Source organism: Pseudopodoces humilis, chromosome 23 (genome assembly GCF_049639895.1).
Source record: "Pseudopodoces humilis isolate 2021_Gansu_Grassland_sample_001 chromosome 23, ASM4963989v1, whole genome shotgun sequence".
Lineage (NCBI taxonomy): Eukaryota > Metazoa > Chordata > Aves > Passeriformes > Paridae > Pseudopodoces > Pseudopodoces humilis.
Genome location: NC_142222.1, coordinates 7299082 through 7313807, shown reverse-complemented (window position 1 = coordinate 7313807; position 14726 = coordinate 7299082). Strand labels below are relative to the sequence as shown.

The following is a 14726-nucleotide window of genomic DNA, read 5'->3' as shown; positions in this document are numbered from 1 at the left end:
GAAGAAGGCGGGATAACGCAGGAGAAGGCGGGGTGACTCGGGAGAAGGCGGGGTAACCCGGGATAACGCGGAGCGAGCGGGTCCGTCCCAGCGGCGCGGTCGGTGGCGGCGCCGCTCCGCTGCTCTCGCGAGATCTCCGTGCTCTGGCGCTGGGGCGGACGGCGGCTCTCGCGAGAGCTGCGGAGCCGGAGCCAACATGGCGGAAGGTGAGGGGGGGAGCCCGGGTGAGGGGCCGGGCGGGGCCGGGGACCTCCGCCGCTCTGCGGGGCACTGCAGTGTGCGGCTCCCGCCGCTCTCCCGTGCGGGACGGGCTCGGCCCTGCCCGCGGCGGGTGGGGCGGGCCGCCCCCGGGATGAGCGGGAGATGGCGGGGGCCGCGGGCGGACGCCCCCGGGCGGGGCCGGCCTGGCGCGGGCGGGTTTGCCTCTCAGGAGGGGCCTTGGGGTGGCCGTGGGCGGTGGGAGCCGGCCAGGACCCTCCGCGGAGCCCTCCCCGCAGGCGGCGGGTCAGGCAGAGCCGCAGGGGGATCCCACCCGGTTCGTGGGGCTCATCCCGGGGCCGTCCGGGGGCTCATCCCGGCGTGCCCTGCCCCAGTCGCCGCGGGCGGCGGCTTTCACTGGAGCAGGGCGGGCTGGCTGTGCCGGAGTCCTTTTGTCAGGCTCAGGTGAGATCTGCAGAGCTCCTGGAGTGCTGCTGTTGTGCTTGAATACTGTCAGTTACACCATTCAAATTAATTTAACCTGATGGGATTTGAAAAATACGCCTGGATTTTTGCAGTTCCACTCGTTTCTGCAAGACAAGCTTCCTCTTTTTCTTGGAGGAAACTGATTAGGCAAACGGAGCTAAAATGCTCCAAGTTACAAAGGAAATGAAGTTGGAGTTGTGAAAGCAGAGCCTTCAGCTCTTGAAGTGCAGCTCTTGGACAGCAGTGAAATTTTAGGAACATTTGTAGAATATTAGCTGAGAGGATGCTGCAGTCAAGTTGGTTTGATAAGTCCTTAGAGAAATGCCTAATTTCTTGTGTACTGAAATACCACTGCTTCTTTTTTAGCTGACCAGCCTCTTATGCTTGCTTTTAAGCCTTGGTGACCCAGTTCTGGAGAGCTTTAGATGTCCAAGTTGGCTTCAGGTAGTGAAACTTTCCCAATGAGACCCTCAGAGATGTAAGGCTCTGGTTCACGGTTCTCCTTTGCAGAATTAACCTGCAGCTGATACAAGCAAGCCCCATTCCAGACAATCTGTGCTTCTCAGAGATTCTTCCCTGACTTAAGTAATTCTCTGATCTTTTGGCTGAAAAAAGCACATGACCAATGAATGATCCTGTGTGAACAGGAATAACAAGCTGGAGTTGTCACCCTTCTCAGTTTCTTAGGATGTGTTGGAAGAGGGGCTCATTTTGTCCCTGCTAACAAGGTACCTACCTGCAGCTACACTTCTCTGGTTAAGAGCTACCGTTGAGTCAGCTGAAAGGTGAAGGCCTGTTAAGGAAGGGAGCTTGTCAAATTCTGGTTATTAGCTCAGAAGCCAAGCACTTTTTCTCATAAGGAGGTGTTGCCTCTCTCTAGAAAAATCCTACATCAGATTTATTGCAATTACTACCTTCAAGATTGACTGAACACCTTAGTAAGACAAGACCCAGGTTGGCATTTGTAGTTTCTGGGTTCTGGAGGTTTACATGCAGGCATGGGTAAGAATTGTTGGATTAATGCTTGAGTGTAAAGAAGCAGTAGCTGTAGAGCTTTGGGTTGTGGCAGGCTAAAGATCAAAATGAGGAGGAACAAGAAAGCAGTGACTTGTACATCCTTGGGGAGATAAGGGTCAGAGTGTGGAGCAGTGGAGGGGGTAAGAAAATAATCTGGTTTTCTGAAATACTTTACTCGGGTCCACTTTGTAAGTAAATGAAGTTTGTCTGTATGGCTGCTGGGAGTGCTTTTGATGTGTGGAATGGGCTGTGTGATAGCTTCCACTAGACCCTCCCTCAGATTTTTGCTACGTGCTATCTGTCTCATTGCCTTTTGCCTCCCTACTTGCATTCAGCTATCTGTTTGTTCCTGATTACTTTTGTGCCTTCTCCTCTAAGAAAATGAAAGCAGCCTTTCCTGTAATCCTCTTCAAAGTCTTTGATATGGAATATAAACTTCTTCTGGTTCATGAGATGCTGATCAATCTGCCAGAAAGCTGTTAACAAAAGCTGTTTTTATTTACCTGGACTGGGGCTCAGAAGAAGAGGCATTTTGTCTTTTCTGCTCTGCTGAACCCAGGCATCCTCTTCACTGAGGCATTTGGATTGCTGTTTAGCCAGAGGCTTACTGTTATCTTACTAAGCCTGTCCGTTCATGTCTTGAGGCAAGGACCTCATTAAGTGTGTGTGTGTGTGTGCCTGTAGTAAGTGGATTTTGTTTGTTCACTCTTTTAAGTGAGCAGTTTATAAGGAAAACTGAGGCTTTGTTCTTGTGCTGTAAATGTTGATTAACTGGACAATGAGGACTCTCTTGAATGTGCATTTGAAATGTGCTGTAAGATAAAATACTGTCCTCAAGTGTGGCTACTACACAACATGTGTGCAGGTTGTCCTGTAGAGTAAGAGAAACTCTTTATTTTACAATTCTTGTAATTGGTACAGTAAGCAAATACCTTTCAGTCCTTCTCTCTGAGTTTGCAGGAAGCATATAGTGTCAATCTGAAAACAAGAGTTCTCAAAGCTTTGGTTCTTCAAGGTGCTTTCACTGCTAGTAGGGATTGTCTGGGATTGCCCTGAAAGCAGCACTAACAAGCTGGATTGTTGGTCATGCAGGAAGCTTCACTACTGCTGTTGGCAGGTTTAAGGTAGTTCTGCAATGTATCCTAGTGATTTCAGGCTAATTTGGAGCTAGTGAGCTGACTTTGGTAAAATGTCAGTATTTACAATGTTACCTCTGGTCCAGATTCCTTATTCCCACCCTTGCGCTCCCATGGTTTGACTGAAAGATGCAATATTTTTGTAATGTGATGCATGCAATGAGCATCATTAGGCAGCTTCTTATTCCTGGTGTTTGAATTTGTATGCCATCTAAAAGTGTCACTAGATGAACAGTGGATGATGCTGTTCATACACTCATTCTTGGTGCAGTTCTCAGTGTTTTTTGCTCTGGGCTCCTGTCAGACTCCTGCTCTCCCTGCTTTGTGCCCCTCCAACACTATCCTAATGGAGAAATGAGGAAGGAGTAGTTGCTCAAGGGACGTGTCCTTCTAGTTCTGGGAACAGCAAAACTGCATTCATCTTCACATAGAAACACTGACCACAGCAGGATTTCAAACCCTCCTTGAGGCTTGGTGTGGTGCTGATGGCACAATTCTGAAACCAGAGTAATTTCAATAGAAAAAGAAAGGTATCCCAAAGGAGATGGTGTCTGTGAAATTTTGAAGGATGAGGCTAATGAAAAGGCTGTTGAAGGAAGTAGCTGCCAAACCTGCTTACGTAGCATTAACTGAAAAATAAAATGGGATGTGTTGCCGTTTGTTTACCCATTACAATAGTTGTTAAGTTAAAAGACTTAGATGAAGCATTTGCTGCAGGGTCCATAGAGGACAGGCTAAACAAGGTGTCCTGTCTGCAGCAGAGCCAGAGACTGATGCTCTGCCCTGGGGACCTGTGTCAGAGCAAGGCCAAGGTCAGCTGTGCTGTTGAACTTTTTACAGAAGCAAGAAGAAAACACTGATCAACAGAGCTCAGTTTCTCGTTGTTTGTACTAGTGATGTTTAGTAAATATTTTAGAAAAGTCGTTGAAATATGAATTCCTGGCTAGTAGGGAGTAATCTTGTAGGAACTTTCCCACCTAAAATCACTGGTTAGCTTCAAAATTTATCCTCCCTGTCCCCTCTTATTTTAGGAGTGGTTTGGAATTTGGCCTTACTTGAAAAATCAGCTTAATGATAGAGGGGGAAATAATGAAGCACTGTGATTAATAGCAAACATAAAGTTTTTGCAATTAATCCATTAAGGAGCACTCATAAGTTGGATTGTTTTTAAATACCTTTACAGGTGTTTCTTTCCAGCAGTGAAGTGTAGGGGCTTTTCGTAGCGATGGCCTGGGTTGAATTCAGTGAAGAACTTATCCCAGCATGGTGTGGAGTGACCAGTTAAGTGTGGTGGAAAAGTGGCTTCTGCAGTGGGATGGAAATACCTGTTCAAGGATCACATTCCCAGGTGTTGTCGCTTTGCTGATCCTGAACTGAAATAGCCATCATGGACTTGACTCCATTTGTGATGCCTTGCCAGTGGAGTGCCTCCAGTGGAGGAGTGTGTGTGTGCCAGCAGGAAGTAGTTTTACATATTTTTGACTGGCCTTTAGCACATAGATTCTGGGGACAATCTGTTCTCCACTCTGGCCATTTTTTGGTGGGGTTTCTTAGCTGACAGGTTGAGGAGTTCTAAACAGGTCAGTTAAATGCTCTGAGGTAGGTATGGTACATCAGCAACTGTTCTAATGCTCACTTGTGATTTAAGTATCAGTTGTAAAGTCAAACAGCATGTTAACTAGACTGAAAAAATGGATAAGAACCAAAGACTTAGTTCTCTGCCCCACCATAATTCTCACAGAAATGGACTCCCGTGGCTTCAGGAACTTTATGACATTTCTGACCAAATAGAATTCAGAGCTTTCTTTGTACATGGCTTTTATCCCTGTGTCATGATTTTTCAATGTGTTTATGAAAATGATACAAAGTAGAAGTTTTAATATTGGGAGTGAGATGCTCTGGTATTTGGATGAGGAGAGACTCTCCTTGGAGTGATGTAATTAAACAACACGTGTAATCTGAGGGTTAAGTTACCCTCAGATGCCAAACAAAAGTGTGCATATCTCAAACTTGCAGTAACACTGTGTGCCTTGCAGAGGAGGTGGCCAAGCTGGAAAAGCACCTGATGCTCCTCCGCCAGGAGTATGTGAAGCTGCAGAAGAAACTTGTTGATACAGAAAGGAGATGCAACCTTCTGGCCGTTGAGGCCAACCAGGACAATGCCAGCGACACCTTCATCAGTCGACTTCTCGCCATTGTAGCTGAACTCTATCAGCAGGAGCAGTACAGGTAAGGAACACCCCTCTGGGGAAAGAGGAATTACAGGAACCTTTGACTTTATTGACTGTACTAGGTCCTGGTCTTAGACAAGGAAAATGCTTCGCTGCCTGGTGTGAGTAGGGTCCTGAGATGAAGTTGTGGATGGAAGAGCATGCTAAGGTCATGGCATACGGAATCACATTCTTGAATTGAGAGCTCTAAGCAGAAATTCATCTCTCAGACAAGTTCAGAGAAAACTAACCATGATCACTGTCAGCAGTAAGCTTCCTTTGAACAGGAGTTTTGAACTGAACCATACTTAGCTGATGGATTGATTGCACAATGTGTCTGGAAAAACTGTTCCTTTCTTGAAAGGCTTTGTCCTAAAACATTTTCAGTTCTGTATTCCTGTTGTGTGTGAGGAAGCCTGATTAATTTGGCTTGTCTGGTTGTATTTGTGATGTATGTGACTTAGTGATACACTCTATTTTTGAATCTCAACACAAAATTATGGCTAAGAGTTTCTTTTCCATAGGCACACTAAGGATCCCTTCCATATTCTAGATCTCTGAGCTGATTAAATTCTGAGAGTACTCTGATATTTATCATTTTTTTTGCTGTTACTGAAAGCAATGCCAATATAGTAAAGGAGTTCAGTCATGTAAGAGAAAATCTATTTCAGTTAAAATTTCCTTGCACCAGCATCTCTTCATGAGTCTCCCTGAGAAAAAGCTCTGTGCCTGCAAGAACTTACTGTAGCTTGCTGGGTAAAAGATTTGATAGGTAGTAAATATCAGAAGAGTTGGAGCACTTTATTTCTGTTCAGCTTCTTAGCTTTAAAGGCATTGAATAGTTGTCTATAAGGGCCTACATATTACAGAATGAGAAAGGTAGGTCCCAGTGCAGGTTTCATTAGGTAACATCTCTGTGTTGTGTTGTAGTTTATAGCAGTGTTTTGATTTGGAAAATGGTCTGGAAAGCATTTGCAAGCCATGGGATTCCAAAATGAGCAGGGCAAGTATTTTCTAACTGCAGTGGAAAGGTGGTGTAAAGGGTGAGGATGAAATGGGTGTTCTTGACAGCTGGTCTCCTGGGAACTGGGGATTCTGCCTTGCACTCAGACTACTGTCAAAAAGCATTGTTCTCTTGCTGCTCTTGCCTGAAAGCATTGGTGCTTATCTGACAGTATTAGTATGGGCACTGTGACATAAATATTTAACTTCAAGACTTTTGGCTTTTCCTAACTTCTACAATAATTCTCTTGCTGTTTATTCTCAAATGGTTTAAAAAAAACAAACCAAGCATTTGAAATATTAATGACTCACTGCATTTCTCCCTAGAAAAATACAAATTGTCATTTGACAACATGTTCTACTTAACCAGTTGTGTTTTATCTCAAACAACTTGAACCTAAATGTCGATACCCAGACATAGATACCATGGAGATGCTGAATCTCTACGTACCTAAGTGCAGGAGAAGCCTCCATGATGGATGTTTGTGCTTTTTTCTTGTATCAGTGATCTGAAGATAAAGGTTGGGGACAAGCACATCAGCGCTCACAAATTTGTCTTGGCGGCACGCAGCGATACGTGGAGTCTTGCCAACCTTGCCTCAACAGAGGAGCTGGATCTGTCAGGTCAGTCACTGCTGAGTAATGTGATGCCTCCATTGTCTTTAGGGTGACTTGTGAAAGGGCCTGTTGGGAGAAGGTTACTTAAGTGCCTTTCAGTCTAGTGCTGTCCAGGAAAAGTGGTGCTTAATCTGTTGATTACTGAGCTCTCTCTCTGGAAAGTGATAGTGAGCTTGTGAACTGGGTGCTAGTGGTAGTTAAATCAATAACCTGCCTTCTTTCTCTTTAACAAACAGGGGTTGAGATTGGTGGCCTGTTTGTCTTTTCTAGAGTCAACTAAACATAATGAAAAACAAATCTATATGGAGGAGCTTGACTTCTTCCTTTTTGAGGAAGGACAGGGCTTTTTGAGGTAGTGTGCATAATTTCTCTGAAGCGTGTCATGGAAATACCTTGCTGCTTGTTAACATAGTGTGTGTGGGAAGTGAATGCAAGTATTGATGTGTTATTAAAATTGTTTGCTTTGGCACTTTGATACCTTTGTAAAACAGGTGAGGAGAAGAAGTTTTCTAAAAGACCATCTTCTACATGAGCATTTTGTTCTGTTGTAGCTGTTTTCTTGCATGTACTTACACTGGGCAGTGCTTCTGCAGATTGAACCTCTGAACAGGTTTTTCTGTACTTAACAGTGTAGGAGAGTCTTATACAATTAATTTTTGAGCAATAAAACCAGATATGAAGCAGGCTTGCTGACTGGCATGTTGAATATTAAGAATTGACTTCACATTCTGCACCGAATCTTACACTGAATTCTAAGTGCAGACAGACTGGAAAGTAGCAAGTCACAGCAAGCTGGTTTTACAGGACAGCATGGGCTTCCTTGCAACATGATTTGTGGATCATTCTGCAGCAACAAGAAAACAGATGCCAAGGAGCTTTTAAATTAAGTGCTATGCTAACAAAAATTATTACTAAAAAGCTCTTATGTTAACTGTAGTGTCATTACAAGTGGCAGTCCAAAGCATTTCTAGCTCCACATCTAAGCTAGTCTGAGAATCTCAAATGTAACTGCAGTCTTACACATTTAACAATGCAAACACTGCTTAAATACTTGCTAGTAAATTATATTTTACACTGTAAAATTGCATTATTGATTTTTTTCTTTTTAATTTGATAATTGGCACAAGGACTAGCTTATGAAGTAGCTGAAGCAAGAAACAAGCTATTCCCTGGAAATGGTTTTCTTAAGGGGTTCTCTTAAGAGTTTGCAAGCTAAGATTGCCTGAATCTTATCTTCAGAATGCAGGCAGCATTTGAGATTGAACGCTTTTAGAGTTCATGTAATTTGTAGAATTTTCTAATCTTTAAAAGAGTAGAAAGAGATGGACACATGTTCTCTTATTGAGAGGGAGAAGATGCACTCTTAACCTCTGCCAAGGCAGAGCTGATAGTACATCTCAAGTAGGCTTTCTGATTGCTTCAAGTTTGGCAAAAAATACTTGTCTGACTAAAACCTTGTGATTCCTGGGAGACAGTCTGCATGCCAAGTACTGCTACTACTCTGCAGATAATCTGGGCCAACCCTCCATCTAAAGGAGATGTTTTAGGATGGGTATTTTGGTGTCTTTAAGGTTTTTAATTTAATTTTTTTTTAAAAGAACAAAACATCTTAAAGGACTAAGGTTAATTTTTTAAATGAATTGTGTTTTTGTTGTAGCTTATATGATCTTCTGAAGTTATTCTTATGCCCATCCTTGTAAGATGGACTGTCATTTTAATTGTGTGTGAGTGACAAAGGTCCTTGACCACTGGATTTGTAGTGTCCCATAGTGTGATTAAGTGTAACAAGGTGTAAGTACCTTTGTTGCATTGCAGCAGTTCATAAAATATGGCTGTTAAATTAAAAAAGGGCTTTATTCTTGTCAGGTGTGGATGTGCACTAGGTCATATGTGAGGGACTAAGGACTTTATAAAGGCAACATTGGTGTAGCAGATGGGTGTTGTAGGGCTCCCTGCATTCTGCACAGTGTTGCAGTGTAAGAAGGTTTTCCTGCTTGGTGCCAGCACTCGTTTCAACTTCTGACCAATTTTACCAGTTTTGACATTTTTAACTAAGTACAGTTTCAAAACAAGACTGTATTTTTCTTTTTGTGGTAGCTGTGACTTTTAGAAGTCAAAGGAATAGCAACTACTAGGATAGGTGGTTGGTTTTAAGTATTTTATTAATCCTGTTGCTCCCTGTAGCAGATGCTGACCCAGAGGTAACCATGGCAATGCTGCGGTGGATCTACACAGATGAACTTGAGCTAAGAGAAGATGATATCTTCTTGACAGAGCTCATGAAATTAGCTAATAAATTTCAGCTCCAGTTGCTTAGGGAAAGGTGAGTCTTGGTAAATATACTTGAACTCTTAAACCTTGTTTGAACAGAAATAAGATGATAGCTACTGGCAGTAGGATAAAATTATGCTTTTTCAAAGTCTTGAGCTTTTAGTAATACAGCAATGTCATTCAGTTTATCAGGGGAAATGAAGCATTGCACTAGAATTAAACTGCAGCAGACTTCTCTTAAGTTTTATGTTTACTTTTCAGTTCTTCTCCCGGTCAAGCTAATAACCCAAATCTGGTGTTGAGAAGAGATCAGTAGAATAGCATCAGCATCAGAGTTGCAAGAAAGGAATTGTTAGAGAATGCTAGGAAGATTCAATGACAATTAGTTTGCAGTATTAAGTGGCACAGGTGAAATTTTTGTAACTTCTGTACATCTTGTGCAACCTTTCTTCAGAAATAAGGTTAATATAAGAGTATGATGCTTTCCCATTCTGAGACTATGATTACACTGTGGCACTAGGGGCTAGGTTGTTATCTTGAATTATTGAGTGTTCTAAATCCTTTAGAGTTAGTGAGAAGCCTGAATGTACACATTGAAACCTTGTCAAGTTCTGTACATCTTCAAAGCCTTCAATTTAATCAAAGTGCCCTTTGATAGAATAATCCTTTGCCCAAGGGTTGTCTGTAGCAGTACATGACATTCATAATCTACGATTTGTATGCCATCAACGTGAAGCAACTAAATTGCTATCAAGTGTTCTGACTAGAGAAGTTGAAACATGTAAGGCCAATGCTAAAACTGCTTCAAGACTTGTACCAGCCTAAAAACTGCCCTAATATACTGTGAGCTTGGCAGTTGTCTGGTCATAGTAGTCCAGTGACAGGTCCATGTGTAGGATGCCATTCATAATTATGAGATTTTTTTTTTTTTGGGTATGGAATCACTGAATAATGGAATTGTTTAGGCTGGAGAAGAGCACTAAGATAGAGTGGTCAGCAGCCCAGCACTGCCAAGTCCATCATTAACCATATCCCCAGGTGCCACATCTACATTCCTGCAGGGATGATGACTGTGCCAGTGCCTGACTGCCCTTTCAGTGAAGACATTTTTCCTGATATCCCACCTCAACTACCCCTGCCTGTGATCACTGTAGTATATATTCCCTACTTCATAGCAGTGAATGAGCTGCAGTTTGTGCCCTTGGCAGAACTGGGATGGATTTCTCCTTGTAGACTCCTGCAGTGAGGTGTTATCATGGGACCTTGGCTAGGTGGATTCTTACAGAAGTTTGCTCACAGGGAAGGTGTGTTCTAGGGCTGCTGCTGAAGTATGTTTATGTTATGAAGATATTAGGGCTTTGTTGCAGCATGAGAGAGTGATTAAATAAAGCTTTTTGATTACTGACCACTGGCTTTCGGTTTTGACAGATGTGAAAAAGGAGTTATGTCACTCGTTAATGTCAGGAACTGCATCCGTTTCTATCAGACTGCTGAGGAGCTCAGTGCCAGCACGCTCCTCAACTACTGTGCTGAGATCATTGCTAGCCACTGGGTGAGTCCTGGCACCAGGAAGCAAGACAGAAAATGTTTGCACATTATAAAACTTAATAGTATAATTTTGCTTACCCTCCCACACTGTCTAACCTCAGTTAGTTGGTCAGTTGTCTTGAGAATGTCTTGGTGGGGGGGAGTAACTTCTACCTGAAGACTTGTTCTGTTCATTGGAAATACTCCACTGTACAGTGTCTCAGTTTCCTAAACAAGAGCAAGATAGAAAGGATAGTCTTCTAATAAGCAAGAGGGTTGTTTGTCAAATCTGGGCTCCCAAGTGTTTAGAAGTTCATCCATTGTTGGTCTCTGTCTATACAGATCACAAATCCCAGGCCAGCATAATTCATGGAAGCCAAGGAAATTTATCTTATGTAATGGAGGGAGAGGCAGACAGTCTTGTAGCCAGCTTAGAAGTTTCACTTGAAACTTTCGTCTCTTATTTCGAAGAAAGTTTGATTAACTGAATAATGAATTAGCCTTTAAAATAAGAGTTGTCAACAGTAGACTTGAGGGGGGACTTTAGGTTATTATAAATCTAAAATGCATACTCTAGATGTGGAGGTTTCTTTCCTTGGCTAATTCAAAGGCAGAGGGAAGTGTTCTGATATGTTAATCCGTAAAAAAAGATTATTATATGCAAACCTGTGGGTCAGCAGTTTTAACTCTTGACTTTCTTCTTGACTCCTTACTTTTGATGCTTATTTCTTCCTGAAAATGAAGTTGCTTCTGTTTAGTCAAATGAGCACTAACTCAGACCTAAGATCTTGTTATTCCTAGGCTTCAGTTTACTTTTATTCATAATTTTATGAATCAGTTTTCAATAATTGTAAGACTTTTTGTCAGAGTTAAGAATAAGTTAGTAGAGGATTATTTTCAAGCCTAGATGTTAATCCACCACAGTGTCTGGTAAAGTGTTAGTTTTCCATGTCTGTAGACAAAAAGGAATAAAAATTTCACTAACCAATACTGAAACTAAAATGTAAGATTTAAAGCTTCCTGATTGTTTCTTCCTAATCTTAAAAGACTATCTGGGATTGTTCTTGGCAAAATGTTACAAAATTGAACTTCTAACTGAACTTCTTCTGTGAACTTCAGAATTACATTGTGCAATGCCTTGTCTATAAATAAAACAGGAGTATTGCTCACCCTTCTCTTTTTTTATTGCTCCTAGGATGACTTGCGTAAAGAAGACTTCAGCAGCATGAGTGCTCAGCTGTTGTATAAAATGTTCAAGTCAAAGACAGAATATCCTTTGCATAAGGCCATTAAAGTTGAGAGAGAAGATGTAGTCTTTTTGTATCTTATTGAAATGGATTCACAGGTATAGTGAGACTGACTTGATCTATCTTCTAGAATTTCCTGTTTCAAGTAACAACTAGTTCCTAAGGACCAGTCTGAACCTTGCTATTGATTTTTGTTCCTAATTCTTATTTGCATGTTTAGCACTGCCACAGCTACTTCTGTGTCTGTAATGAAGGTCTGTCTAGCAGTAGCTCCATGAGGACAAAATTTAGAAGTAATTCATAACACTTAAAACATCTTGCATACAACAGAATATATCTAATAAAATCCATTACCTGATACTGTTATGCACATTTAAAGCTGAATGGTTGTAATAGACAGCTCTGCTGCTTCATGGCAGTTCAGTAAGAATCATTTCCTTGAACAGCTTTTCTGTTGAAAGCTGAAGTAACAGGTATTTGTTCTGCTTGGATGAAAACTCCAAACAACTAGCAAATGAATAGTCCCTCAACAAAGGACAAGGAAGAATTATTCAAGTACTTGTAATGTCAGTTGGCTTTATTTGTGTTGTAGCTTCCTGGGAAGCTCAATGAGTTGGATCACAATGGAGATCTTGCTCTGGATCTAGCCCTGGCCCAAAGATTGGAGAGTATTGCAACTACACTGGTCAACTACAAGGCTGATGTAGATAGGGCAGACAAGAGAGGCTGGAGTCTGCTCCATAAAGCCATCCAGAGAGGTAAGTAGATGAGATGTGAAGCTTTGTTCCCAGTGTGGAATATATATTTCAAAGTCTATTCCTGTCTCATATTGTAGTTGACACTGCAGTTAGAAAATTGTAGTGAAGTATGAACTTTGTCCTGTTTCTTGTCCTGTTTCTTCTGTTTCATTTTTTTTTAGACATAAAAGCAAACAGACTTATTTGAGATCTGAGAGCCAGTCTGCTGGCTGGGCAAGCCTGTGCTATGTGACATCCAGGTGCAATCTAGTAGAACATTTCCTGCTAAGAGAAAAAATATAGGGAGATACTGGGAATATTCTAATCTGACAGTATTCTTTCTGACAAATAGTTGAATTGAGCATGACAACATAAGAGTCACAAAGATGAAGTATTTGTCTAGACCTGGGTTGAATGCAGCATATTCTTCTTTGAGGTATAGCTCACAGTAAGGGTCCTCACTACTGCACAGTTTCAGAAGAGGAAAATCTGACTGCAGGAAGGTGAGGAGTAAGTGGAGGTACCTCTGTCCAGCCTGGATATTTTCAAAGCTCCAGTACAGTTACCAGAGTGGAGTCTGAGTACAACTATATGATTATATCGAGCTGTTCTTCACCTTAGAGTGGAAAATGTATCTTATGAGAATTGGAGCACAGCAGGTTCTGGTTGCCATGGCCACAGTACTCTGAAGGCTTTGGATCAGCAGCATCTTGGCCTGTGGTCAAAGTGTGGTAAAAAATCTGCAGCAAACACCTTGTGCTGCTCGTTATTTCTGCAATGTCTTTGGCAGCTCTGTTCCAGAAAGTTTATTTCTAGCACCAAACTGTCTCGGACCCCTAGAAGTAAAGGAAGAAATTGGGAGCTTTATTTTAAGCTCACAAAATTTAAATTAATCTCCTACATGTCTAAACAGGGTAATACTGGCATCTCTTCCTGTGAGTGAGGCTTCAGCCGCAGGAGACATTGTAGGCATAGGTCAGTGTTGTGATGGCTACAGCCTTACAAAACACTGGAAAAATTGCAGCAGGCTGCTCTTCATTCTTAGTACTGGCATTTGTCCCTAGTTCTAATGTCTGCTTTCAGTCTGAGCTGGAGCTGTGAGAATGAACACTTGCTTTTCGGTAACCACAGCTTCAGTGAATTAATCACAGTTAACAATCACATGTTCTGGAAATGGAGCTAAAGCAAATTGTCTGCACTTGCCACATGATTCTTACTACTTAGGATCACTGTAAAGTGGGGGAATGTCTGATATGGAAATCAGAAAAAGGGATTTTTGTTTTTTGTTGGGAGAGATAATCCAGCAATATAGATTGAAGCACTGTTCTTTGTTCTCCAGTCTTTTCATTCAGGCCAAGCAAAATGTGAATATGTCTATGCAAAGTAGCCTTTGAAGCAAGGGCAGCTGATATTTTCCTGAAGTTATTCTTTGCATTGGTGTTTCAAGTTCAAGGTTTTATGTGTTGAAGTAGATCTAAGTTTGGACTCCTGAGAAGCTCTCAAGAAGGAATTCTTGGGAGTGCATGGTGGGTCTGCACTGCTAAAGCCCTTACCCTCTGTATATATGAGGGCCTGAATTTCCAAGAGCGAAGGCGCTGTTACTACTTGTTTATGTAGTAAGGCTCAACAGACTGACTTGAACTGGAAACTTTTGACTAGTGCCTTTTGTTCAAAAAATACTTGGATGTTTAGTATCACAGCTTGTCCAACATTTTACTAAAGCAACAATGGATTTATCTTGTTAGAGGAATGAGCAAAGTCGGTATCTCTATAACAATTAGCTGATGTGAGAACTTGAGTCACAGGTAAACTGTGGGTAGAACTCTTTTTCCAAGGGCATGTTATAAAATATTTTAATCCTGACTTTGCAGTGAAGCATTGTTGAAGTTGCCTGTTGCTGAGGCATTCTAGGAGCAGATACTTGTGTTGGATTGAATGTATGGTATGGAGTGAAGTCATGTGTATCTGTTTCCTGGAGTATATATAGGCTGCAGGTATCCATTAATAGCCTTGTTTTGTTTCACAAAAGGAGATAAATTTGCTGCAAACTTCCTCATTAAAAATGGTGCCCGTGTGAATAGTGCTACACTGGGAGACCAGGAGACTCCTCTGCACCTTGTGGCATCATACAGCCCCAAGAAGCACTCGCCAGATGTCATGGCAGAGATGGCACAGATTGCACAGTCCCTCCTGCAGGCAGGAGCCAACCCAAACATGCAAGACAGCAAAGGCAGGTAAATACTGGGGGAAGTAAAGTCTGTTACCAGTGTAACAGAC

The 14726-nt window shown here is 42.0% G+C and overlaps 1 protein-coding gene across 4 annotated transcripts in view; it reads left to right on the top strand.

Annotated features, from left to right (window-relative positions):
* The first annotated feature begins 129 nt into the window (after positions 1-129).
* ANKFY1 (ankyrin repeat and FYVE domain containing 1) overlaps positions 130-14726 on the top strand; it is a 31143-nt gene continuing 16546 nt past the window's right edge. Inside the window, exons 1-8 of one of the 4 annotated variants that reach the window (XM_005525867.3) lie at positions 130-206; positions 4874-5066; positions 6555-6673; positions 8855-8990; positions 10367-10490; positions 11661-11810; positions 12305-12470; positions 14479-14683. In XM_005525867.3, coding sequence (XP_005525924.1) covers positions 197-206; positions 4874-5066; positions 6555-6673; positions 8855-8990; positions 10367-10490; positions 11661-11810; positions 12305-12470; positions 14479-14683 — 1103 coding nt within the window. In that variant the 5' untranslated portion in view covers positions 130-196. Of the gene's footprint in view, positions 207-4873; positions 5067-6554; positions 6674-6940; positions 7020-8851; positions 8991-10366; positions 10491-11660; positions 11811-12304; positions 12471-14478; positions 14684-14726 lie in introns of those variants that run through there. The other 3 variants (XM_014254967.2, XM_014254968.2, XM_088066026.1) reach the window with 3 other exon arrangements.